The sequence below is a fragment of the Macaca fascicularis genome, chromosome 4 (genome assembly GCF_037993035.2).
Source record: "Macaca fascicularis isolate 582-1 chromosome 4, T2T-MFA8v1.1".
NCBI classification, from domain to species: Eukaryota; Metazoa; Chordata; class Mammalia; order Primates; family Cercopithecidae; genus Macaca; species Macaca fascicularis.
Window position 1 is genome coordinate 161,171,765 of NC_088378.1, and position 27,026 is coordinate 161,198,790.

The 27,026-nt window shown below is 44.0% G+C and overlaps 1 protein-coding gene across 3 annotated transcripts in view; it reads left to right on the top strand.

The window, feature by feature from the left end:
• The first annotated feature begins 1,480 nt into the window (after window positions 1-1,480).
• Window positions 1,481-27,026, top strand: part of ADTRP (androgen dependent TFPI regulating protein) — a 67,984-nt gene continuing 42,438 nt past the window's right edge. Inside the window, exons 1-4 of one of the 3 annotated variants that reach the window (XM_005554034.5) lie at window positions 1,481-1,577; window positions 2,621-2,945; window positions 13,459-13,593; window positions 15,490-15,591. In XM_005554034.5, the coding sequence (XP_005554091.3) occupies window positions 2,793-2,945; window positions 13,459-13,593; window positions 15,490-15,591 (390 nt within the window). In that variant the 5' untranslated portion in view covers window positions 1,481-1,577; window positions 2,621-2,792. Of the gene's footprint in view, window positions 1,578-2,620; window positions 2,946-13,458; window positions 13,594-15,489; window positions 15,592-24,483; window positions 25,031-27,026 lie in introns of those variants that run through there. The other 2 variants (XM_074039087.1, XM_074039086.1) reach the window with 2 other exon arrangements.

The following is a 27,026-nucleotide window of genomic DNA, read 5'->3' on the forward strand; positions in this document are numbered from 1 at the left end:
AAGGGAATTTATTTAAGAGAATTGACACACAATCACAACAACAGGCCGTCTACAAGTTGAGGAGCAAGAAAGCCAGTGGTGGATCAGTCCGAGTCTCAAAACCTCAAAATTAGGGAAGCCAACAGTGCAGCCTTCAGTCCGTGACCAAAGGCCCAAAAGTCCCTGGCAAACCACTGGTATACGTCTAGGAGTCCAAAAGCTGAAGAACTTGGAGTCCGATGTTCGAGGGCGGGAAGCATCCTGAGAGCACAGTAGAAAGATGAAGTCCGGAAGACTCAGCAAGTCTAGTCCTTCCATGTTCGTTCCTCTGCCTGCTTTATCCTAGCCACGCTGGCAGCTGATTAGATGGTGCCCACCCAGATTGAGGGTGGGTTTGCTTCTCCTGATCCATTGACTCAAATGTTAATCTCCTTCGGCAACACCCTCATGGACACACCCAGGGGCAATACTTTGCATCCTTCAATCCAATCAAGTCGACACTCAATATGAACCATCATACTGAGTTCAGATGGCAGCTCTGCCTCTTACAAAGTGTTGAACACATCCTTTTAGCCGACCGGACTTCAATGTCCTCATCTGAAAATGTACTTAATACATAATAGTACTGACCTCATAGTGTTATTTAGAGTGTTAATCAGCTAATATGTGTAAAACAACTGGAACAATGCTTGGCAAACAGTAAGTACTATAAAAGTATTAGCTTTTGTTATAATTTGCAATTTAGCCCAGGCTATGGAGTTTTGTACAGAGTTTTATGTACCCATTTCCCAGATCACCCTGTCCTTTGAGAATGGTTTGCTATGGTCTATGTTTGTGTTCCCTGCAAATTCCTGTGTTGAAATCCTAACGCCCAGGGTGATGGCATTAGGAGAGGGGAGCTTTGGGAGGTGATTAGGTCATGAGGGCAAAGTCTTCATGAATGGGATTAGTGGTTTATAAAACAGGCCCCAGGGAGCTTGTTTGCCCCTTCTACCACATGAGGACTTAGACAGAAGGCACTATTTATGAACCAGGAAAACGACCCACATTAAACACCAGGCACTCTGTCAGCACCTTAATGTTGGACTTCCAGCCTTCAGAACTGAGAAATAAATTTCTGTGGTTTCCAGGCTTCCCAGTTTACAGTATGTTGTTATAGCAGCCCCAACATATGAAAAAAACATGGTTACAATGCAGACCTCCATGGCGGGCTCGGGTTTGCTCTCCTCCCATCTCCCATTCCTGATGTTGGGAGTCTGTTGACTCTTAGGAGTTGGGTTTGTTTATGTTTTGTCCCCTTGTCCAGCCTACAGTTCTTTCTGCTAGTACTTTTAAGCCCTGGTTAAGTCATTAAAAAGCACCAATTACAGACTTACATAACTGTGTCAGGAGCATTTCTCTGAGGGATTTGCTCACCCCTCGGAGTCAGTTGCCCAGGGAAACAAGCTGGCGATGTCACAAGGCATCCACTTCCTAAGTTCCCTTCTGTAGAGCCTGAGTCAGAGCCCAGTCCTGCACGCTGACTCGCCCAGCCATGTCTCATCCTAATCATGGCAGAGCAGGAACTCTTACCCTCTCCCAGCAACGTCTAAAGTCAGGTATGTTGGTGTGGTAGCCACAGTACCGATCACCTCCTAAGCTGCTTCTTCCCTCCCAGGGCACAGAAATGCCTGTCCAAATGGAGTGTCTGGGACAGCCCTGGGTTACTCTTGGTTCTCCAGAGTATAGATACAAAACAGAAAGAGAAAGAAAGAGAGAAAGAGAGAAAGAGAGGAAGGAAAGAAGGAAGGAAGGAAGGAAGGAAGGAAGGAAGGAAGGAAGGAAGGAAGGGAGGGGAAGGGGAAGGGGAAGAGGAAGGAAGGAAAGAAGGAAGGGAAAGAAAGAAAAGAAAAGAAACCGTTGGAACTGCTCCCTGGGGGATCAAAGGTTGTTGCAGACTTTCTAGAATCTCAGAGACCTCAGGAGCAAAATTACAACACACTTTTCCTTTCTACTGTTCATGCCCTAAACACACCCATGATCTGTTTTATCAACCTGCTCCTCCTTTTCTCAAGAGATAAGGTTGCAACTTCCTTGTTTTTTTTTTTTTTTTTTTTTTGAGTCTCGCTCTGTCACCCAGGCTGGAGTGCAGTGGCCGGATTTCAGCTCACTGCAAGCTCCGCCTCCCGGGTTCACGCCATTCTCCTGCCTCAGCCTCCGGAGTAGCTGGGACTACAGGCGCCCGCCACCTCGCCCGGCTAGTTTTTTGTATTTTTTAGTAGAGACGGGGTTTCACCGGGTTAGCCAGGATGGTCTCGATCTCCTGACCTTGTGATCCGCCCGTCTCGGCCTCCCAAAGTGCTGGGATTACAGGCTTGAGCCACCGCGCCCGGCCGCAACTTCCTTGTTATATGCAAATGAAAAGAAAAGAGAATACAGCCGTGGTGGTATTTTGTTAGATTTTCCTACTATTTCATGATTACTTCATTTAACCATGCCCCTGCCCCAGGGCCCTAGTCAAACGGTACAATGTGCAGCTCTTGCATTGATTGCTACCTGCCCTTCTCAAAGCCCACATGTTGTATTTTATGCAAATCTACAGATTATCTATCATTATCTAAATGCAGGCATCTGAAAAACAGCAGTAACCCTGTCTCTGAAGTTTTTCAGGAAAGAAGCTTAAAACAGAACCAAATTCAGCCGGTGTTGGAACTCTCAGTTCCAGAGGGGTGTGGTTTATAGCTCACAGGCCTGCTGTTGGACTTCAGCTCTGACCCACAGAAGGACGCCAGAAACTACTCAAGACATTCACCGTGCGCCGGTCAGCACTAGCCATGACGAAGACTTCTACATGCATATACCACTTCCTTGTTCTGAGCTGGTATACTTTCCTCAATTATTACATCTCACAGGAAGGAAAAGACAAGGTGAAACCCAAAGTCTTTGCAAATGGTGCAAGGTGGAAATACCTGACGCTGCTTAATCTGGTAAGTCCATATGGCCGTACCAGGAACCGATCCACTTCTCTAGAATATCAGGGCTGCTACACATAACATCTTTGGATTTGATTAAATACACAATTTTGTTATCTGTCTTCCTTCTTCACCATTTGTGAGTTTTGGGTTTTTCGTTTACTTAACAATTGACTCTGATAAACCCAGTTTGGAAATGATCTATACTTACATTTCTGTGCTTTCTCATTGTTAAATGCTCTCTTGAAAAAAAAAAATCTCATCTTGGAGCTCTTTTCAGATGTGCTCAAAATTGGGGACCATGCTAATGGTTTCACCGTGGGATTAACCACAAATGCAGGAGGCATTTTGAACTTTGCTTGGGGAAGTCTGTGAAGAGAAGGCAGAGTGGCGTATGTTGTGTAGGAAGTGTAATTTCCAATGAAGGAATAATGCCATTTTACAGCACACACAGACTAACAGATTTATCTAAGAAAAGCAAACACATTTTGCCATGTTCAGCTCCCACCTCAATTTTTTATAGGTTCAGGCTCCATCTTAAAGGACAAATCACCCAACCGAATGGCAAATACACATTTTCAACTATTTAAAAACCAAGCTTATGACTTAATCCTTTCTTGTCTTCCTAACCCGGCTGACTGCATTCTGATGAAGTGTGAATGAATGGGAGAAAAGCGGATTACGAAAAATATTTAAGGAATAGGAAAAAAAAAATACTTTTAAAGTTAAAAACTAAGAATGGGGAATCATTTGGGGATGTGAATTAATATATGAGGTTTTTGACTAAAATCTTGGGTGCCACATAAACATCTGTTTTCAGAATCATAATCCTCATTTGACAAGCAGAGAATGTATGTGATCAGAAACTGTGACACTCTGAAATGCTAAGGAGGTGGAAGTGGAGAGAGTTAAAATCAAAGAGGCCCGAAGGGGCTGCTTCCTCCTCACTGGTTGGTTAGTGGCCTCTTGGTTTTGGCCTGAAAAATTGGAACCCTGAACACAGCTCTAGTGTGTTTGAAAATTTCAAGGTGACTGCCTGTTTCAATCATGGAATTTTATGAAAAAAAAAACAAAACGAAAAACAGAAACAAAACAAAAAATGTTTTTTGTAGAACTAGGAGTACCACAGTAAACAACAACAATAACAAAAAACACACACACACACCCTTAAGTTCTGTGTCTCTATTGGCTTTCTGTGAAAAACAGTCAACTAGAAGAGACACGTGTCTGTAGTCAGGACTGACTTTCTAATCAAATCCAATTCCAGTATGAATGTCCTGCCTCACACTACGTGCGGCTAAGAATAGATTTATCACCGCACTCATTAACCAGCTCCCTTACTTCTTTGTATGCACACACACACACACATACACAACTGATACTGACTTTTTTTTTGGTTTTGTTTTTTTAAGATGGAGTCTTGCTCTGTCACCCAGGCTGGAGTGCAGTGATGCAATCTTGGCTCACTGCAAGCTCCGCCTCCCGGGTTCACGCCATTCTCCTGCCTTAGCCTCCCAAGTAGCTGAGACTACAGGCGCCTGCCACCACGCCTAGCTAATTTTTTTTTTTTTTAAAGTAGAGACGGGGTTTCACCGTGTTAGCCAGGATGGTCTTGATCTCCTGACCTCATGATCCACCCTGCCTCGGCCTCCCAAAGTGATGGGATTACAGGTGTGAACCACCACGCCCGGCCTGATCCTGACTTTTTAATTCTAGCTCACCTACATTTCCGAGAGCCCTCATTTTCCAAGAGTGAGAAAAGTCTCTTATCTTGTCAATGATACTGTCATTTCCTAGTGTTAATCCCAATGTTGCTTCCCTAATTGATCCGCTACCAAATCCTATTAGTTTCTCCTTTTACTAAGTTCATCCTTTCTTCTTCAACCTTACTGTCTCTCTCATTCCAGGCTCATATTAAGCCTACCTGGATGACCATATCATCTCTTTACTGTCCTTTCACGGTCCAATCCAGCCACTCAGATTCCAAATTAATCTTCTCAAAGCACTGGTTTTGGTTTGTTTTTTATACCATGACCTGGATCGAAGCGTGTGGTCTGCTGCTCAGGAAACCACAGTGGCTCCCTCCTGCCTCGTGGACCCAATGTCAAACTCCCATTCAAGGGCTCACCTGCCCAACCAGCCTTCAGGTTCCCTCTCCCTGGGAGGCTGGTCTCTTCTGCAGTAGGGACTGCATCTTACTAGTATTGGTCCCTGGGCTTCCTGCTGTCATTTCTCTGCCCAATGTTCTCTCTATCCTTAGAAGAGAGGCCTACTTACCCCTCTTCACCACATTGCTTCTTTCATAGAACATTGGGAATCACATATACTCCCCCCAAATCTTTGCTGACCAACTCCAGCCCAAATTTCCTTTTCCTTTCTCTGATTGTCACAGCATCTCTCAGTCTCTGCTGATTCCTGTACAGTATTGTTTTCTAATTCCCTCTCTCCCTGCCATGTGAGTCTTAACATTCCAATCAAACTTTGGCTCCAAAACAGAAGTTTTTTTCTCCTAGGTCCTTGCCAACCCTGTCTGTATTTCTACCTTGAATTCAGCACAGTGACTGGCACAGGATACCCACATATTATAAAGGTGCAACTTGGTACGTTGACGTGACCTCAGCCTTTCTGCATCATCGAGCAGTCCCTCTCTTCTGGTATTTTCTGGCCCTCATAAATAAGCGGAGAGGGGCTTACCTGTGGTCATTTTCTTTCTGAGCTCCGTTAGGAGTCATCTTGAAAGTGCGACCTAATGAAATGCTTCCCAACTGGTGAAGATGGGTTGAGTGTATTTCAGAGGATCCATTTAATGTAGATTTCAAATATGTTGCTTAAGGTGAAATATTGGACCTGAAAATGTCTGGCTCTCGAGATCTCAAGGGCTGATTAATGGTTGTGTTTCCTAAGGATTAATTAGTGTTCATTCGTGACCAATTAATTGGTGGTTGTGTTTATTAAGTCATAAAGGTCTCACAACTTGCTCTCACATTCTTCTATTTATTTTACCTCAGCTTGGGGAAGTTAGTATCCAATCCTGCTTACCGGGAAATTTACACACCTCCTCGTAAACAGCTTGAATTTCTAATTGTCTGAGTATCAGTTGTGTCCCCTTCATAAGAGCAAAGCCCCCTTTGGTGCCAGCTGGCATTTTGAGCATTGCCCCAGTTCCCCTTGAAGCTATCCCAGGGGACTGGAAGGGGAGGCAGACAGGAGTTGCACTGCGCTACTCCCCTGGGGTTGGTGGTAGTAGCTAAGGTGACATTGGGAATTGGTCAGGGTGACCCATCTCTGACTAAGGTAGGAGAGGACAGATAGGAGTCTCTGCCTAATAAGGGAGTAACCAAACTCTGAAGGGGCCACTGATTATCTGCTGGGAGGGAGAGGTGATATTTCACAATGGTTACAATTGTGATCTCTGGGTGGTACCTCAGTCCTGCTGCTTACTGGCCCTGAGACCCTGGGCTAGGCACTTCTTTGTGTCTTTCATTTCCACATCTGTCAAACAGAAATAAAAATAGTACCTAACCATAGGGTAGCCATGGGGAAGAAATGATCTGACAGGTGGCACTCAGAATGGCATCAGCATGGTGTTAGGCGGTGGACAGAGGGGAGAGAACATGGGGAGGTGATGGTGAACTTCTCTGGCTAGAGAAAGTGATGTAGGGGGGTGACTTAGTAGAACATCAGTCTCCTCACTGAGCACCTAGGTTGGCAGGGAGTGGAGGCCAGCAGGAGTCATCCACCCCCTTCCCCTTCATAGCTCCTGTTTCTGCCTCCCCGAGCTGCATGCCCCATCTTCCCAGCTGGAGAAGGCCACTGTCAAGCCACTGCCCTCCCTGTTGTAGCTGCCCACAGGCACCAGGCAGTCCTGGTGGTAGAGTCTGCAGGCTCCAGCAGCCAGCAGCCAGCCATGCAGAATGGGGAACCCCAGAGGCTGAGCGTGAGACCAAGGCAGTGCCATGGCTGTCCTCAAGCTGCTCAAGTTGGCTCAGATCATCCAGTGCCTGAGTCCTCCACAAATGCTGTGTCCCTTGCTCTCTGTCCACTCCAGTTCCATCCAGGGACTGTCCCTAATCCCAAGGAATATGAACTAGGGGGTTTAGGGCAAGGCTCAGCAGCCACAACTTGGCTCATAGAATTCATTCACTTTAATAGGATTTCCTCTTTTTAAAGACAAACTTCCTTCTGAAACATTGTGAGAGGTGGGGCCACATAACTGGGATCTCCAGGGGAGATTCTGAGTGGGCCCCTCCCTCCCCACGCCCCCAACACCCCCTTCAACAACAGAAGCATGACCTTTCCCTCCCTTTTCATAAGTTGCCCAAGCCCCAGGCAGCTCCATCGTCATCACCCTCAACCTCTCATGATGACAACAGTGGCAATACCACATAGGTCCTTGGGGATGCTGGCCTAGGGCTGGGGGAACAGAGGACCTGGGAGGCCTCTATGGGTCTAAACTCCAAGGCAGCCTGTGAACAGTGAGAAGATGGGGTTGAATTTACAATATGGCACCCACTTCAACACTTGGGGGACCAACCTTAAGAAATCTATGGCACTATTTATTTATTTATTTATTTATTTATTTATTTATTTTTGAGACAGATTCTTACTCTGTTCCCCCAGGCTGGAGTGCAGTGGCGCGATCTCGGCTCACTGCAACCTCTGCCTCCCAGATTCAAGCAATTCTCTTGCCTCAGCCTCCCAAGTAGCTGGGACTACAGGCATGCGCCACCACGCCTGGCTAATTTTTTTTTTTGTATTTTAGTAGAGATAGGGTTGCACCATGTTGGCCAGGCTGGTCTCGAACTCCTGACCTTGTGATCTGCCTGCCTTGGCCTCCCAAAGTGCTGGGATTACAGGTGTGAGTCACTGCGACCAGCCCCTATGGCACTCTTCAGCTCCATAGAGTCAAATACACTTAACTATTTCTGCCTCACAAAGATGCACTTCGATAGCTGAAAGGGTAAGGACTGATCAAACTATGTGATAGTCACCACCAGCACCCAAAATAAAGCAGCTATAAGTTATTGAGCAACTGTGACAGCATTTTGGTAGGTTCTTTGGACACAGTATAGAGATGAGTGATTGAAGGCCTGGCTTCTGAAGCCAGAACACTGGCTGTGCTCACATGCTGTGTGATTTTGAGTGAGTTGCCTAACTTCTCTGTGCCTCAGTTTTCTCATGTGTAGTGGATACTCTGATAAGGCACCCAGATCCTCATACCTCCCCGGCACTGAGATACTCAGTCCCCAGCTCTCGGAAGGAGTGTTCGCTGCCGATGGTGCAAAGCTGAGATCCCCTCCCAGAATTGCCCTCAGCAGAAAGGAGCTGCCTTGACCAAGTTTTAGGCCCCTCCCTGGGGTTGCTGCCTGCGATAACTGGCATCCAATATGGGATGCAAAGGCTGCACTCCAGGACAGCTCTGAAGGAGAAACTCAGCTCAGAGCTCCTCAAGGGATCAGCTGATTCCACGCAACTGCACAGCACTTAGCCTCCCCACTTCAATCCTGCTCCCTTTTTCCCTCTCGTAGATGTCCGAGAGCATTCCCCGGTGAACATCCTGCAGGCACATCTCAGAATCTCAGATTGTTTCCCACGGAACCTGACCTGCATCATGTAAAATACCAAACATACAGAAAAGGTTTCTCTCTCCTCTTCCTCCTCCTTCTCCTTCTCGATCATCTTCTTCCACTTCTTCTTTTCCTAATTCCAGAGACAGACATTAACACAGAGCTTTCCCAGGCCTGTATTATGTTCTGGTACCTAACCGACAATTTCTGGTACCTAACTGACATTCCGTGAATGTCGGTTGAATGAGTGAAGGACCAGAACATGGTTCTAACAGGCATGAGCCCCTTTCTAGGGAAACCATCCCATCATGAAGGTATTTTATCCCACCGCCACCCGACTGCTGTACTGACGCCCGTTGTCCTCAGCTATGAAACACTGGCCAAGCATTCTGGTACTTCTTTCCAACCTGTCCCTCGATGCTCTTGGTCTCATTTTTCTCTTCATGATTCCCAACTGTGTTCTGCACATTCTTTCTCCTCCTTTGTTCTTTATTTCATCCTTTAATCTCAGTTTCTTAAGTTAAATGTGCATGAATGATGATGGAAATCGTATATTCCATACGAATACAGATATACTTGGCAAAGTACCTGCTCCAAACACAACCACCGCCATTATATAAAGGGCTCATCGCAGCCCCCAATTGCTGTTTTCTTCTGGTGTAATCTCCCACTGCAAATTCTTGCGTCATTTCAAAGGAGAGAAATGAGAAAGTCCCGCCTGGCTGAGTCAGGCACAGTCCTGAGTTCAGTGTTGGATTACTTGACTCATCCAATAAGACTTGTAATGTCTTGCTCAGGAAACTTGTGGAATCTCCCTCCCTGGAATTACTTTTTAAATTGAAGAAATTCTCGTTTCCTAAGGTAGGTTAAAGAGAGGAGGCTCTGGCTTAAAGGCAAGAGAATAAGCTTGATGACTTAGAAAGGCTAAGCTTCCACAGTTTGAAGATTTTTGTGGGTTTGTGAAGACACATGAATGTAAAAACTAAATATCCTTTAACTGCAGTTTCTTGAATTGCATTAGTTATTGAAAAGTGTCAATTCAGCTTTGTCGCAGGTGTTAGTTTGTCAGCCAGCAACAGAAACAAAAGACAGCTAACGAACTCAGAGCAGCAGCATTTCAGGAAAAGGCACGGAACACGCAGTGGGAACAGAATTAGGGAAGAACCAGGAGAAAGGATAAATCAGGGAGCAGCAGCTCTGAAATAAACTTTGACTAAGTAGATGCCGTTACGTCGGGGCTTTTCTGGGTGCCAAAATAGTTGCGAAATGTAAATGATAGTAATTTTGTTGTAAGAGTCTTAAAAGAAGGCCAGTTGTGGCGGTCATACTTTAATGCTACTGTATAGTTTCCTAGGGCTGCCATAACAAAGTACCACGGACTGGGCTTACACAACAGAAATTGATTTTCTGATAGTTCTGGAGGCTGGAATTTGGAGATGTGGGGAAGGTCGGTTTCTCCTGAGGCCTCTGTCCTTGGCTTGCAGATGGCCACCTTCTCCCTGTGTCCTCATGTGGTCTTCCCTCTGCGTGTGTCCGCAGTCCTCACCTCCTTTTCTGATAAGGACACCAGTCATAGTGAATTAGGGTGCGCCATCATGACCTCATTTTAACTTCATCACCGCTTTAATACAGTCATATTCTGAGGTCCTAGAGGTCGGGATTTTGACATATGAATTTGGTGGTGGGTGGTGAGGGACGTAACTCAGCCGGTAACGGCTAACATTGCCTCCCCTGATCGCTCCGTCTGTCATCGTGAGTCAAGCTCATCCTGAGTTTTATAAACATTGCATCGTCCTTGGAGAATGAGCAGACCATTCTGGTGGGATGGGCTGAGGCACACCTGTCCCTGCTGCCCTCCTGGAAGCCTCCCCGTGGAGCTCCTGGCCTCTCACTCTCCGTGTGCCCCAGCTGCTCCTTGAGGCCCCTTCACACCCCAGCTCTTGCAGATTTCTTTTCCTTGGCAGCTCCCTAGCGCCTCCCTCTGAGCCCCTACACGGCGGTTCCACACACTTCTCGTGAATTCAGACAAAGATGCCTCAATGTTGAGTAAGCTCAATGGCGACAGGGCAGCATGGCACACACCGTGGGCATCCAGAGATGCCCGTGTGCCATATGCCTTCGTGAGTTGGGGTGGAGAGGGGATTGGCAAGTTGGAGGTGTGAAGCAAGTTTTTATTGATGGAGAAGGCCCAGAGGAGCTGAGTAATGCCTGCTTTCCCCCAATCCGATTTCCACATCCTGTGACTGGGAGAGGCAGGAGAAAGTGAGGAGGAGCTTGACTCATGATGACTCTAGGAAGCTCCAGCCTGAGGAAAGCGGGTCACATGGACTTCACACGCCGGGCGGAGGCGGCCTCTCCCCAGAGAGGGCAGACCTGGCCCAGGCTCAGGACAGGATTAATTGCCCTGCTGATAGAACAGCGCAGGCCTCTTCCCCTGGGCCCAAGCCCATGCCTGCTCTTCCTAACTACAGCAGCGGCCTGGCCTGCTGCGACCTGAGCAGCTGGAAGTGAAACCAGGGTGAGGTGAGGCTACTGGTGGGGGAGGGAGAGAGGAGGGAGCTTCTCCCAACTCCCTGTGCAAATGACTGCACATCCAAATTCTGCAGCCCTGAGGGTGTGAATGTGAAAATCACCAGCAATAATGAGAAGTATTAGGGTGGCAACCTCTTCATGCCATTTAAAGCTGTTGCCCCACCCCTCCCTGAGACACCCTCTTCAGGTTCGAAACCTCCTCCACCCCAGGGCCCATGATTTCCTATCTTCTTGCTCTTCTACCCCCTAGTTATTCTTTAGTACCTTCGTGTCCCCTTCTTCTCCTGTCCCTTAGACAAGGACCTTGCCCTGCTGTTTGCAGCCTACTTTTCTGTTCTCCCCTCTCTCCTCTCTCCCTTTCCTGCAATCTTGTTCCACAGAAGGGCTCAACAGCCTGCATCTCCCAACCCCGCCTCTCTTGAGACTGCAGGGTCTGAATTTCCAAACGGAAGTTCCTCCAGGCAGGTGGTTCTCAGCCTCAGCCACCCGTGATTAGAATCACCTGGGAGGATTTTAAAAATCCCAACGCCTAGGCCCTAGCCCCAGACTGATTAAATTAGAATCTCTGGGGGTGGGAATCAGGCCTCGGTGTTTTGTGAAGTTGTCTTTCATTCTCCCACCTGGAGATAATTGTCTCCTTCTGACCTCCCACAATGCTTTATCTGAACTATGCTCAGAAACCTGATAATTTTTTTTTATTTTTTAAAAGTCTAGCTCAAGAGCAGGACTGCTGGGTTTGGCATCTACCAGCCAGGAAGCTTTAGGCAGGTTTGTTTCCTCATTTGTAAAATGGTGGTGGGCGGGGGGTTCTAATGATAGGACTTGGCTCATAAGGTCGTTATGAGAATTAAACACATAGCTCAGTGCCTGGCACATACCAAGTAATGAATAAAAGGCCGCTTCATGGTTTTGAGTAGTAAGATTTTTGAGTGCTAAACTTGTGTCTCATTCAATGGTTCTAGAACTTTAGCCTACGTAAAGATTAAATAATCTTTTTCCGTATTTAAAACCTGTATTTTATATTCTGTAAAGTGTATGTTAATAAGGTTGGCCAAAAATTTCTTTTTTTTTAACTTTTATTTTACATTCAAGGGTACATTTGCAGGTTTGTCATATAAGTATAGATTATTCTGTGACCCAGCTAATAAGCTTAATACCCAATAGGTAGTTTTTCAATTTTTCCCCTCATCCCACCTGGATAAACAATCTTTAACAAGCTCTGGAGAAACTTATTAAAAAACAAACTCTTGGTCCCCATTTCCAGAGATCTTGACTCTGTAGTCTGGGATGGGATGGAGGTCCTGCATTTCTAACACGCTCCAGGGTGATGGGTGCAACTGGTCTGATCCACCTCCGTATCCTCTCCTACCCACCCCCTCAGCCCAGGAACAGCACGTGGCTGACTTTGCTAGGTCTTTCCGAGAGTCCAGAGCTCAGAGATTGTTCCCCAACAGCCACCTTGATCAATCACCAGCCCAGCATCCCAGACTCTAGAACCTTCCTGACTTACACCCTAAAAGCAGAGTCCAGACTACCCCTCTTGTACCAGTCCAGGGCTTTTAAGGATTTGGATGGATTCTGTCAAAAGCCTAACTTAAACCCCTGCAAACTCTATATCTTCATGACCTACCAGTCCTTAAATGACAAACCACAGAATTGTGCAAAGCGGTAAGAATGTACAAAATTTGCCTTCCATATCATATTACTTTCTTGAAAAATACCCTCCTTCTCTTTGTCCTGGCTTTGGGGACCACACAGCGCTTAGTAACCCACCAGAGCTCATGGCTTGGATGTAAATTGGATGTAAATTGGATGTAAATTGGATGTAAATTGCTGCCGCGGCCAGATTGCCTTTGTGAGGCCTACAGGTGCCCTATTTAAGGAAGAAAGTGCACCGGCTCTTCTTCGGCTAAGCAAGGCACCATTTTGTGTGTCTTTTTTGGGAGAGCGCAGAGAGAGATTCATGGTGGTGCTCTTGACCTGTTTCCAGTTTCTCTAGTGAGATTTCAGCACCAGGCATTTTTCCTAATTTTCTTTCCCAGGAAGACTCCGACTCCGTCCACCCTGTATCTGCCTCTTTGCCTTTGAGCTGTTTATTTGGTTCTTCCAACCTCTGTGCCACCAAGATATCTATCTCCTTACGTTCCCCTTTTAGGCTGACTCTTTATTTTGTTTCCATGTTAGCTCAAGTCCATTACACTAAATACTGTACACATTATTATCCCCTAAACAAATTTACTCTATCAGTCTTAGCGAGCAGGGTCAGGACCCAATGAGCTGGAAGCCCAACCTTTGAATTGGCTCTCAACAACTCAACAGCCACCCCCTCTCAAAGCCACATTACTCCCAGAGGGATGGAGTTTTCCATCAGTGAAGAAGGTATTAATTAAAGCAAATGAAAATGCCCTCATTTGTTGTAATGGATTTAGCTCTTGCAGACCATTTTCTACGGGGTCACCTGCCTGGATGATGTGCTGAAAAGAATCAAAGGGAGAAAAGACATTAAGTTCCTAACTGCCTTCAGAGACCTGCTTTTCGCCATACTGGCTTTCCCTGTATCCACAGTAAGTTAAAAGATGTGTGCATAATCTAACAGACATGTACATATGGACAAAAGCTTCTCCTGGGCAGGCAAGCTGTTTGGGAGCTCATAATAGGAAACCACACCCACTGCATTTACAACAATGTCCTGTCTAAGGACTGCACCACATTGCCCAGTGTCTTTAGGAAATAGGGCACATTAGTGATCAGATTTATCACTAGCTTTTGTACCTCTGCAAAGGCTTGGCACAATGTCCTTATTGCTGTCTAATGGGGAAGTTTGAAAGACCTTTCTTAATCAAAATACAACTGAGACAACCTTGGTTCCATCAGGGTGATGGGAATGGAGAGCCCTAGGAGGGGAGATGACTAATTTTCCCCTTTTATACATCTTGTTTCACTTGCTACAATAAGCATATGTTACTTCTGCAAGTGGAAAACCATCAAGTAATTTTTTTTTTGAAAAAAGATATGAGACCTTCAAAGGTGGCACATGGAAAAGACAACCAAGGAGAGAAAGATAGCCTAGTATGGGGTACACAGTGGGTGCCTCATTGATGTTGCTGAGTGGATGGATGTCAGGAAGAAGTGAGACATATGCCAGGGACAGTAAGCTTGTTTGCTGATGCTGTCCACATTTCTATGACATTGTTCATGTTTTCCATTCATTAGCTAGAATGGAAACAAACAGAGATCAGGCATGCCAGCTGCCCAGCAGGGCCTATAATTAGAAATGACTACCTTCTTCTACCTGTCCTGCTTCCTATAGTACGGAGACTTCAAACTTAAATGCAAAATGCAACTCTCCAAGCACTAATGAGTTCTCTGATAACACAGCACGGATACCTATTACTTTGCAGGATACCTCTACCTCTGCCCATGTAAAATCTTCTAATGACCAAGCTTTTTGGTTTTGGGGGGTTTTGTTTTGTTTTGAGGCAGTCTCACTCTGTTGACCAGACTGGAGTGCAGTGGTGTGATCTCGATTCACTAAAGCCTCAACCTCCCAGGCTCAAGCAATCCTCCTGTCTCACCTTCCCAAGTAGCTGGTACTACAGGTGTGTGCTATCATACCTGGCTACGTTTTTGTATTTTTGGTAGAGACATGGTTTTGCCATGTCGCCCAGGCTGATCTCGAACTCCTGAGTTCAAGTGATCTGCCCGCCTTGACCTCCCAAAGTGCTGGGATTACAGGCGTGAACCACCAAGGCTGGCTATAGTCAAGTTTTTAAAATCAACAATGAAGTCTGTTTATTTTGTTAAGGCTTAGAAATGGAGCCTTTGAAATGTCAGAAGATAGGAAGATCAGAAGTTTAATAGTTTTTAACTTCCTTATCTTTGCGTTGACTTTGTAGCATAGAGGATCGATGCTTTGACAAGAGAGTCAAGGAGTACAAGAGGAGATCAATTCAAAGTTCTGAGCACCAGGGAGATCTAGCCCTCAGTCAACTAGCTTGTGCACTTTCCTGGGAACTTGGCACTTATGATTCTCAGCCTTCCTGCTTCCCCTAGCCATGCCTATTTAGAGGGTGGACAAGGAACACGTGTGACTCAAGCCACTCCATGTGCCTACTCTCAGCATTCCTGGTGAAAGTTTAGAAAAAGAAGTTATTGGTTAAAATAAATGACTAATGGTCTGGGAATCCTGTTTATTCATATCTTCTCTGCCTGCCACGATGACAAACAATTGATCTCTAACTCTCTGGCACATTGAGGAATCCCCAGAAAGAGCAGATATAGCAATGAAATGAAGGGAAGAATGCTTATTGTAGAATTTCTATAATGTATATGTTCTACATTCCTATAAGGTATATGTAAGATATCTTTAAAATGGTTATCTGTTTTTATTTAGCTGTGTTTCCTTGATTATCTTAGAAAGCCAAGCCTAATGATGCTATTTTTTGTGTTTTATTTTCCAGTTTGTATTTTTGGCATTCTGGATCCTCTTTCTCTACAATCGAGATCTCATTTACCCCAAGGTCCTAGATACTGTCATCCCAGCATGGCTGAATCATGCAATGGTGAGTGAGGGGAAAATTCAGTGAACATAGAACACCAATAGCCTCTGTACTGAAAACTCCAAAGTGCCTTATTTATGTTTCCAAATGTCTCAATTCTCAGCATCCAACTCACCCTCTCTCTCCACCCCATCACTATTTATTTAAAGGGTATATTGAAGGTACAAAATGAACACAAGCCAGTGCTATAATTACAGTGAGTCTACTGAGAACACAGGAGATGTCCAGGCGAGAGTCTGCCATGTTGCTTAGGAAGTCATTGAAAAGACACACAGTTCTGAGAGGGCAGGCCTGAAAGAGAAGCGATTTCTGCAAATATGTCATAAACTTCCAATGTATGGATGAAATCAAGCAAGCTTTAAAAAAAAGCCCACCCCAACATCCAAAGAATATCTCATAGCTGAGCAGCAGTTACTTAAGGAACACGCTTTGTCATGGTTCTGCATCACAAATGGGATTAGCATTTACATATTTCTAGGAATACATTTCCATTTGGTTTTTTATTCAGGCTTGTGTTTTAGAGAGGCTGAATAGTAAACAGAGCCTGTTCTCAGATTTTTAGGTCACTAGAACCTGAATATCAGTAACAGGGACCCAGACGAGCAGGGTTGGCATGAGGTTGTCCAGGTCTCGGTTGGAGGAGGATAACTGAGTCATTGGCACAATGTGAACAAAGTAATTGTTCAAAGACCTAACTCAGCTTCTCAATACTTACAAATGTGTTTCCACATCAATCAGGAGATTATAAAAAGGTCTCAGATTCTGTAAAGCTAATGACATTTAAAAACCCAGGGGATAGCCGGGCGTGGTGGCGGGCGCCTGTAATCCCAGCTACTCAAGAGGCTGAGGCAGGAGAATTGCTTGAACCCGCGAGGCGAAGGTTGCAGTGAGCCAAGATCACACTATTGCACTTCAGCCTGGGCGACAAGAGCGAAACTCCACCCCCCCGCCCCCCGCCAAAAAAAACAGAAACAAACAAAAAAACAGGGGAAAGGCACAAGGAAGTGGCATGTCAAGACTCCTCAAAGGTTCACTCACAGACTTTCTTCTACCCTCACTCTTGCCCACCTTTCCATGGTCTTAAAACTCACAAGATGACCAACTCAGAAAAACAATTCAGTCCACTAACACTGCCCCTGCCACGAGCCCTGGTCTCCAGAAAAAAACTAATTTCAGCCTAAATTTTGTGCTCAGTGAGTTATTGATGATTGACTGACTAATAGACTACAGCTCTGAACTCTTTCAGAATTTAGGACCAGAACTGCGTTAACTAAGTCTGACCTCTCAGGAACCCTCCTCCTCTCAACTTTTTCTTGTCAAACTCTTCACCTTCCCAGTTTCCCATGAATGTTAATCTGAACACTGATGTCCTGAATATTCCTGCCCTTTTTTTTTTTTTTTTATAAGAAATGGTACTTTATATTGTACAAAGCATGTTTCTCAGCTATGGGCTCATTTAATTCACACAGCCTTCTTTAGAGAACTACTATAATCCTGATTTTTACAAATAAAAAAATAAAATAAAAGCTCGGAGAGGATAAGTGATGTGCCTGAGGCCACTGAATTCATAGGAAGCACAGCTAGGATGGAAATCTGAGGCTAATGCACCCTTTGTTGCCTTTTGCTACACTAAGTCCAGAACTTGTGATTCGATTTGGTTTTGTTTCATAATTCACCAGGCAGTCAAAAGGACCTCGCTTTGCTTGATCAATATAGCAAAGTGTGAATTCTTACTTAAAAAAAAAAAAAAATCCCGAATCCTCATCTGTATGCTGCTAAGCCAAAATTCTAAGAAAATGAAGGGATTTGAAACTACTGGCTGAGCTAGCTGTTACTAAAATAATAAAAAGGCAGAATCTTGTAAGTATCTTTTCTGTGGGGCCAAATGCACCTGTCAAACACCTTCTCAAGGTTTGTGTGCTTATCTTGTAGTTTTTTTTTTCATAATGACTACCATCTCCCCCGCAACACTTTAGGGTTGATAGAAAGTTGGATTCCTTTCAAATAGTTATGATGATGGTACCCAATATTTGTGACCTTGCTAAGTAAACAGCCATATGGATTTGTGATAATTTTGGAAGCAGAGGGCTGGATAACATACATCACATCCATGAGCTAATTAGCAAGGCAAATACTGTGCAACAGAGATCCTTAAATATTTTTGTGCCTCACAAGCTGAGGGGTGCCGTGGACCTTATCCCTTTGCCCTTTGGTCATTCAAGTAACCTGAATCCCTCAGAGAAAAGGAGCAAGGGTCAAAGGAAGTGGAACAATGGTGACAAGGAGAGAAGAGGAGGAGGAAGCTACCCTAGGTCATGTACAGACGTTTCTGTGTTTCTCTTAATTTGATTGAAGAAACTCTCAACAGATCCATCTCTAGGAAAAATGTTGGTATCAGCAAAACTGGCCTTGGGTGTCCCTAACGCAGTCATCCCCAAACTTCCTGCCTTCTTTTGACGTCTGCTCCAAATTAAGTGTCCTAATAACTATATCTCATCTCTGTCTTCTAGACTGTGTTCCTTGTTCTGGACATTTTCTGTCCTCACTATTAAATCTTCTTGGCCTATTGCCTCAAGGAATGTTCTCTGCCAAGTTCTTAAATACTAGTGTGAACTCATGGTAGAAATGGCTGCTACTATGTCAGTTTGTTAACACTTCCCACATTTTGCCAGTGCCTGTCCATGATGGTCCAAAGGAAGGAATACAATTCTGGGAAATCGCCACTATGGCAGCCAGAGTAATGATGGGCAGTCCGGCTGGACATTTGGTACTAAGTGCTTCTGCGTGGGGCTGGCCCTGTTCCCTGTATGGCTCCTTTTTCCTTTCCACAGTAGAACAATTGCCTTCCATCACCAGCGCCATGCGGTCCTGAAAGCTTCTTTCATTTCTCAACACTCCCTTTGTTTGCTATTTTAGCCTTAGCTTTGGAATATTTTCCCCATTGCCGTTTATGATGCTGCCCCAGTTGTTATGAGTAGTATCTGTCAAAGTAAGAAATACCACTCTCCCCTTGGACACCGTGTGGTTGTAGGACCTTCATAAGTAATCAAGTCTTTGGACCGCTCCCAGCTCAACCCTTGTAGCTCATTGGAAACTTGTCATTGCAGCAGGACTATTCTAAGCGGATTGTGTCTCTAACAGACATTTTCCTGCCCTTGTTGTGTATTCAGACTAAATAGAAACATCAGTGAGATATTTGCATCCACCGTGGACAGGGCACCTTAATTAAAGTAGATCAATCTGACTGTTTTAGTGCTAAACAGTTCTCCAATCTTCATAAAACAAGGGAAAGAACAGCAAAGTATTCCTTCAGGTTTTGCCAGGAAAACATTAACTCCTCAGGTCTTATCTAAATGCTTACTAAAGATAGAATCAGAGCAGACAGATTTAAATAGCAGTAAGCGGACTCCCAGTAACTGAGAAAATTATCAGATCCTAACCGGAGGGGAGCTGGGGGACTTATTTCTCTGGAAATCAACCTAAATTGTTCGGGTTGCCCCAAAGGAGAGGTGAAACAGATCAGAGAACTCCTCAGAGCCCCTTCTATCTTTGAAAATAGTACATGATTATTGAGAATGTGTGTGCAAACTTTAACAACTGTCAAGGACTGCATGAATATAAGGTATTCTCATGTAAAACTTAAGAACTCCCAGCCAAGATCCACTGGCTTATTCTCAATCCATGATCACAGAGTCCTAGAACTAAAAAAGTTTCATTGATGTTAATGGGGGTTTCAAAACAATCTGCTATTGAGAGACAGGACTTTCCCTGGCTCTTAAAATTGGAGAAAGTCCCAAATACAGCCACCTAGTTATTTAATATGTTGTCATTTATTCACTTGAAAAAGAGTAGTTAAGCACCGCTACCTGTGTGACACTGTGATTGATATTGAATGAGGGTTTTGACATCTGGCAGTCTTAAATCTGGTTAAGTCTAATGTACACACACAAAGTTGAAATACTGACTTAATGCTAATACAAGGCGGTGGCATAGGTGGTGTTATGCGGAGGGACATGGTTATTGCTGAAGGGAGAACATGGACAGGAGGGCTTCTGTGCCCCACGTGTCCTGGCCTGGCTGTAACTCATGAGCAAGGCATGGCTAGTTGGCCTGGATGGCCTTTGAGCCCTCTCCCAGGGATGTGCTGGGAAGTCAAAATGCCCAGGGAGTAAAACTTAAAATCTTCTACTTTCTTCCTCAGTCATAGCATGCAAGATGTTGTTATTAGCATTCAGACCCAAACACAGATTTTTCTCTGCCACCCATAAGCTTGGTGTGAAATTGTTGGGCTGCTAAGTAGGGGTGAGTAAGGTCAGCCACCCTTCATCCCAAGCATTGCAAACTCCTCCCACCCTTCCTGATTCCTCACCCTCAATTCAGCCCCAGCCCTGGGCATAGGTCACCCAGTCTGCATATCTTGGTCCAACTCAGTGGTTTTCAACCTTTACGGAAGAGGCTCCTCTGTGAACCTGAAGAGATCTATAGACTGTTTTTCCAGGAAAACACAAATACCCGTAAAATTTTGTGTACGATTTTAGGAGGCTCATGAGCCCTCCAAATTCCATTTATGGGCCTCTTACCTAGAACACCTGACATAACTGAACGTACACTTGAAAAGAAGGCCCCCAGATGGTTTCCACTGCTGAGTTCAAATCAAAAAGACAAAATGAAGAATCATGCATTTGAAGAAAATCACTCGTACGTGCTTTGTGTTGTTGTGTCCTTATGTGGGTGACAAGAAAAACATCAAATATGGTCCCTAATCTTAAGAAATTTAAAAGAGATATTACATACCTAATCTAATATGCAATATAGCTAAGATGTATAATAATAAGCAAGACATTTGATTTTAACATAAGAAAGTGCTAAAAAGTATTTATCAGATGCCTGCTATGTACAAGGCCCTCTTCTAAGAGCTGAAGACGCAGCAATGAACAAGACCGTCGAAAAGATCTGTCCTTGTGGACTATACACACATCCCAATGGGGAAGATAAGCAGTAAACACACAATAAATAAACAGGGTGAGAGAACAGAGCAGTGTGTGAGTGGGTGTGTGTGTGGAAAAAAAGCAGGTTTAACAGGGTACAGGGAAATCATGGTGGCCAAGGGATGCCTCTATGATGAGCTGATATTTTAATAAAAATTTGGATAGAGTGAAGGAAACAGCCACAGGACATTCTGGCAGAAGAAAGGCTCAGGCAGGCAGAACAGCAAGTTTAAAAAGCCTCCAAGGAAATACTAGCATCTCTAAAAAACAAGAAGGCCAGCGTGGCTGGTTCAGAATGAGGAGGGAGGAGATGAGAGGGTGTAGCCAGGGTTCAGATTATGCCTCATGTGACTTGCAAGGAGTTGGCATTTTATTCTGAGTATGATAGAAAAAGTCACCTCTTCAGGGACGCCGCCTTTGTACCTCCCTAACATACATATATATACTTAATAATCCATATGGCAAAAAGAAAGATAGAAGATGTTTAGCCTAAGCCGCAGGGAAGGAAAGTGGATACAGAGGCTAGGGAGGTGCAAGGATTATGAACAAGGAAATCAATTGTTCCATTTAGACATGTGAGTTTGAGACACCTATTAGATAATGATGTCAAGATGTGGAACAGGCAGCTGGACATACTGCTCTAGCTTGGACATGTGTAGGGTAGCTTTCTGGGATGGTGACATACATCTGATTATCTTCCTTATGCAGATTGTTTTTAAAGTTAAATTTAATAAAATCACCTGGGGAGTAGTTATGGTTAGATAAGATATTCCAGGAGACTAAGTCTTGGAATACTCCAGCCTTCAGTGGTTGGGAGGAAAGGGAGACGGACTCAGCGAAGAACACCGAGAAGGAGGTGCTAGGGAGCTAGGATGAAAAACCCAATGCCGTGTAGTCTCCGGGAACTCAGTGTAAAAATATTTCAAGAAAGAGGAAGTATTTTATGTCCAAAGCTGCTGAGAGGTGAATATGATGACCTTGTAAGAGGACTCGAGTCAGACCTTTCCACCGGACTTGGCAATTTGGTACTTGCTGTGACCTGTTCAAGGGCAGTTTTGAGAGTGTGTGGGGAGAAGATAGAGCCTTGGTTATGCTCTGTCCTTATGGACTATATACACATCCCAGTGGGGAAGATAAGCAGTAAACACACAATAAATAAACAGGGTGAGAGAGCAGAGTGGTGTGCTTGTTGCTATTACAAATTAATGCAAATTTCATAGCTGAACACAGTACAAATGTGTTATCTTAACGTTTGGAGGTCAGAAGTTCAAAATGGGTTGTATGGGAGAAAATTCAGGTACTAGCAGAGTCGCATTCGTTCTAGAGTCTCTGGAGGAGACTCCGTTTCCTTACTTCTTCCAGGCAGACCACTTACCTTCCTTGGCTCATAGCTCTTTCCTCCTCCTCCAGAGCACATCACTCCAGCCTCTGCTTCCACCATCTTCACATCACCTTTTTTTCTACCTTTGCTGTTCCCACTTCCTTCTTATGAGGATCCCTGTGATTACAATGGGCCCATCCAGATAACTCAAGTTAGCCTCTTAATCTTAAAATCCTTAATTTAATTACATCTTCAATGTCTCTTTTGCCATGCAAGGTAACATATTAACATATTCACAGGTCCAGGGATTAGGACGTAGACATCTTTGGGGACCATTATTCAGCCTCCTGTGCTATAAGATAACACCATTGAATACAAACCTAGGTCTCTGAATTATAACCCTTTCCACCCCAATTTCGAAAAGGCTCTCTTATACTAGGTATAGCAAAAGATTCCATTTGTTCTGTTGCATAAAAGTGGCAATAAATTATTTAAGCTCATGTAATAGTGACCTCTATTCTAAGTATTTTCTTTTTTTAAAAAAAAATGTTGTGCAGTTACCTATCAATAGAAAAAGTAAGGCACTACATATATAATTTGATAGAGATTGTATGATACAGACACAAAGTGTAGTAACAGTAGAAAAGGTAAAGCTCAGAATGGCTGGTCAGAGAAGGAGATCAGATCTCAAAGGATATTAGTAAGTAGTGATCAGTAGGATATTGATAAAGGTGACAGCACATTGCCAAATATTGACAATGTCAAATCAGGTTTTTCCAAAAGGTTCTTCTCTTCCTCTTTCCTTCCACTTCCCCTCTCTGCCCCTGTTCCCTCAAAGAGAATTGCTGGCTAAATGTCAGTCTTCCAAGGGGCCCAACAAAGAGACTCTGCTTGGCATCTTGCTAGTGAACAGTAGGCCTCCCTTTGCAAATGTCAATGATATGAGTCACTACACCAGCCCCATCTCACTCCCTGCTGGGTGAGCAGGATTGCCCTTCCTCCGTACTGCCTAAAGAAATATTGGCCTCAATTACATTCTCTGCAACACTGGCCTAGAACATAAGCAGGGCAAGTGGATCAGAAGAAGAGAAGCAAGAGAGTAAAGGCTTTATTTACCTCAAGATGTGGGAGAACATGCTTTCTGAACTATCACAGAGCAGACTAATGGATCATGACCAGATGTTCCTTTTTGCAGCCAGAATCAATGCCCCACCTTGCCCCACCTTTTCAATGTACCAGCACCACCCGGAAGTGCTTCATGTAGGTATTAAAAAGCCACTTTCTTTAGAGACCCTGGAGAAAACCTGGAGACTGTGTGTTTCATGTAGCTACACATATGGGATTCTCGTTTTAAAGAGTGATGCTGTATCACTGCCAAAGCATTAACACAACAGCCAATATTCATTAAAATCTCATCATGTGCTGAGCACAGAATGGGCACTATTTGGGCTAGCAGGGGATAAAAGACAATATTCCCATCATGAAAATAGTAAAATGTCAAAGAACAAGCCACAAGGTGCTGTCAAAGAGTGCAGGATAAGGTCCAATGAATGCCATGAGCATACTTCTAAAGGGAAAGTCACTTCCCACTGTACAGGTTAGAACAGGTGATGAATGAGTTGGAGATTTGAGCTGGGGTGCAAAGGTTGGGTAGAAAAGACAGCAAGTGATGTCCAAGTATGAGGAATAATGAGCCAAAGGAGAGAAATGTCTGAGCCCAAGGCAGGCTCAGGGCACCATGAGTAAGTAGATCAGCGTATTTGTTTCCTAGGCTGCCATAACAAAGTGCCACAAATTGGGTGATTTAAATTAACAGAAATGTATTCTCACACAATTCTGGAGGCTAGATGTCCGAAACCAAGGTGCTGGCAGAGCCGTACTCTCTCAGAAGGCTCCAGAGGAGAATCTGCTGCATGCCTTCCTCAGTTTCTGGTGTTGCCAGCAGTCCTTGGCTTGTAGACACATCACTGCAGTCTCTGCCTTGTCATCACATGACGTTTTCCCTGTTTGTGTGTCTGTCTTTACCTCTCCCTCCTTGCAGATATGTGCCTCTTCTCCTCTTTTACAAGGATATCAGCCAGGTTGGTTTAAGGCCCCCTACTCCAGTATGACTTCATCTTAATTAATTACATTTGCATTTGTTTCCAAATAAGGTAACATTCTGAGATTCCAGGAATGACATGAATTTTGAGGACACTATTTAACTTAGTATAGTTAGTTTGGCAAGAACAAAGGTATCAAAGAGGGGAAAAGCAGGAGATTCGTGTGGAAAGAGACGTGGGGTCAGATGTTGAAGGGCATGAATGCTAAGGATTTTGTTTCTGTTCTGTAGGCAAAGGAAATTGATTGAAGGTTTTGAACTTGGAATAGTCTCTACCTTCAAGTGCTCATAATTAGATTAGAGAGTAAAAGATTGGGGGAATTTAAGAGATGTTGCCGTCATACAGGGTGGGTTAGCGTTGGAATCATTTCCATGATTTACTGAAAAAATCAAAAGCTCTCCCTGAATTTCAGACTCTACATTTCTTTTGTAGGGAAACACTGGAATTACACTGTATATTAGTTTTCCTTTATTCTTTTTTCCAGGTGAAAGAAGAAGAGAGTAAAAATATATTTCTAATACATTCTTAAAATGCCCATTTTGGTTCTGTTGTTTAATACAACATTCACTGTCTTTGTAAATTGCTTGTAATCTGTGTCAGTAGTTCAGTGTTAGTTGCTATCAAATAGTGAGCCCTAATTCATCTTCCTTTGTGTTGTTTCCTGGAGACATAAATGTCAACCCAGAATCATAGAGCTGAAATGTCTCAATCTCTACAAACTGCTCACCTTACAGAAGAGGAAACTGAGGTTTGAGTAGTTTATTCAACTTTCCCAAGACCACAGAACTGATTAGTGATAGAAATGGGTCTAGAATATGATCCAAAGTCATAAACCTGTGTTTTCTCTAATACTCATGTATTTAATACATCCATTACTCAAGGCAAGTCCAGTCCCCTAGTCAGAAAAAAATAAATTTCTTCCACTGTAATCTTTGTATAAACACATATCCAGCATCTACTATCTGCATAGTTTTCCTTTACTCTATTCCTTAACTCACTGTTAATTAAACTTTTTTTTTTGAGATAATTGTAGATTTACATGTAAGTGTAAGAAATCATAGTGGTCCTGTGTACTCTTTGCCCAGTTTCCCCCAGTGGTAACCTCTCAATGCATTTTTTAAATGACACTTTTCCAAGGTAGGGCCTATGAAATGTCTTTAAAATCACAATCTCAAAAGCAACTGTTTCACATCAAGTCACCCAACTGTGATTTTCCATCCCTTGTACCATTAAATTATTATTATTTATTATTATTATTTGAGACGGAGTCTCGCTTTGTCACCTAGGCTGGAGTGCAGTGGCATAATCACTCACTGCAGCCTTAGCCTCCCAAGTAACTGGACTTACAGGCACATGGCCACGCCATGCCTGGCTAATTTTTTGTGTTTTATTAGAGATGGGGTTTCACCGTGTTGAACTCCTGAGCTCAAGTGATCCACCTGCCTCAGCCTCTCAAAGTGTTGGGATTACAGACGTGAGCCACTGTGTCCAGCCCCCTTGTACCATTAAATTCTAAAATGTGCTCTGGCCATATTCTAGACCAGGTCTACATGAGAAAGAGAAAACATGACTGGCAACAATGACCAGGAAATAGTATGGGGAAATAACTTCTCATGTGAGTCTAGGGAGAGTAGAGACACATAAATTAAGCCAATGTATGAATGTCTCCATGGCATCCTGAGAGAAAGGCCCTTGTTCAGAGCATTGCTGAACATGTACCAAAGCTCCCAAGCAGAAATAAAGTGGAATCATTAACCACACCTGTATGTTTACTTGAATATCAATTCAGGTTTTAGCACTACAGTGTTATTGACGGGTGGTTCCTTGTTTTGAAACAACTTTCTAGCCACCCTTTTTTAAAAAAATCATTCCATTAACTTCCTAGCCTAGAGTAGGTTAGAATCTTTTCTGTCATTCACCTGGGAAACACTGAGACGTTGAATGCCTTAAATGCCACGGTGAAATCAGAAGCTAAACTGGGATTAGGAAGCAGAGGTAACTGCATAACCACCATAAAGCCATTTTGCCTCTCAAGAAATCTTAAGCTAAACAGAGGAAAGTCTAATAGTGAACACTTCCAGAGGACAACCAGTCCATTGGTGGTTTTCCATAGCTAGAACTGGGCACTCACTGTGTCTGCTTTCTTCATCTCTGGAGAGCAGGGACCAGGATGAAGAAAGCGCGATTTTTTTTCCCTCCTTTTAATCCCAATTCAGAGAACTTCCAATGTATGCTCAAGAGTAGCATATTTTAAAAATTCCATTATTCCGTGATTTCCTATTATCAACATATATCAACAGGCTGCTTTTTAAACACTAAAAAAAAAAAAAAAAAAAAAATTCTAATTTCTCATTCAAGGTCAAAGGTTTTTAGTGACCAAAAAAGTATAGATGTCTTCTGAGAAGTTACTAGGAATTTTAGTAATTAAAATTATTCAGTGCCCTTGAGGGCTTGCTGGTGAGTCCCTCTCCTGTGTGAATCAACCAGTGCTCACTTCCATGGCAACCACGTGTAACACCCCAACGGGAAGAATGACTTGATGCTGGAGAATAACCAGGCTGGAGAAACTCATAACAGAAGATCCTAACTCTCTCTGAAATACTAAGAGCAAAAACTAAAAATCTAAGTGGAAGGAAAGAGCCAGACTCCCATGATCTCAAGACAGACATGAAACATCCCCAAGAGCAGCCTGCCGGGCGGATGAGAGCGCCTTCTCTGCCAGGTTAGAACCGACACTCCTCTTCCTGATTAAATAGCCAGCACGGAAAAGGCCCTGTCATGCTTCTAGTTGCTTAATAACCCCAGAGGCAGACACACTGTAGGCTGTGGAGTTCCGTCCTTGCCTTGAATAGGGAGCTGCTGACAGGTTCTCAACCAGCCCCCACACCTTGTTCCTAGTCTCATCATCTTCTCTGCCTACTAAGAAGCCGCTTGTGCCTAATTGGAAATTTGAATTTGTCCAGTTCCTCTGTCTTCCTCCCACCTCCAGGTCCTTGGATTACCAGTCAGTGGAATAATTCTGCAGGG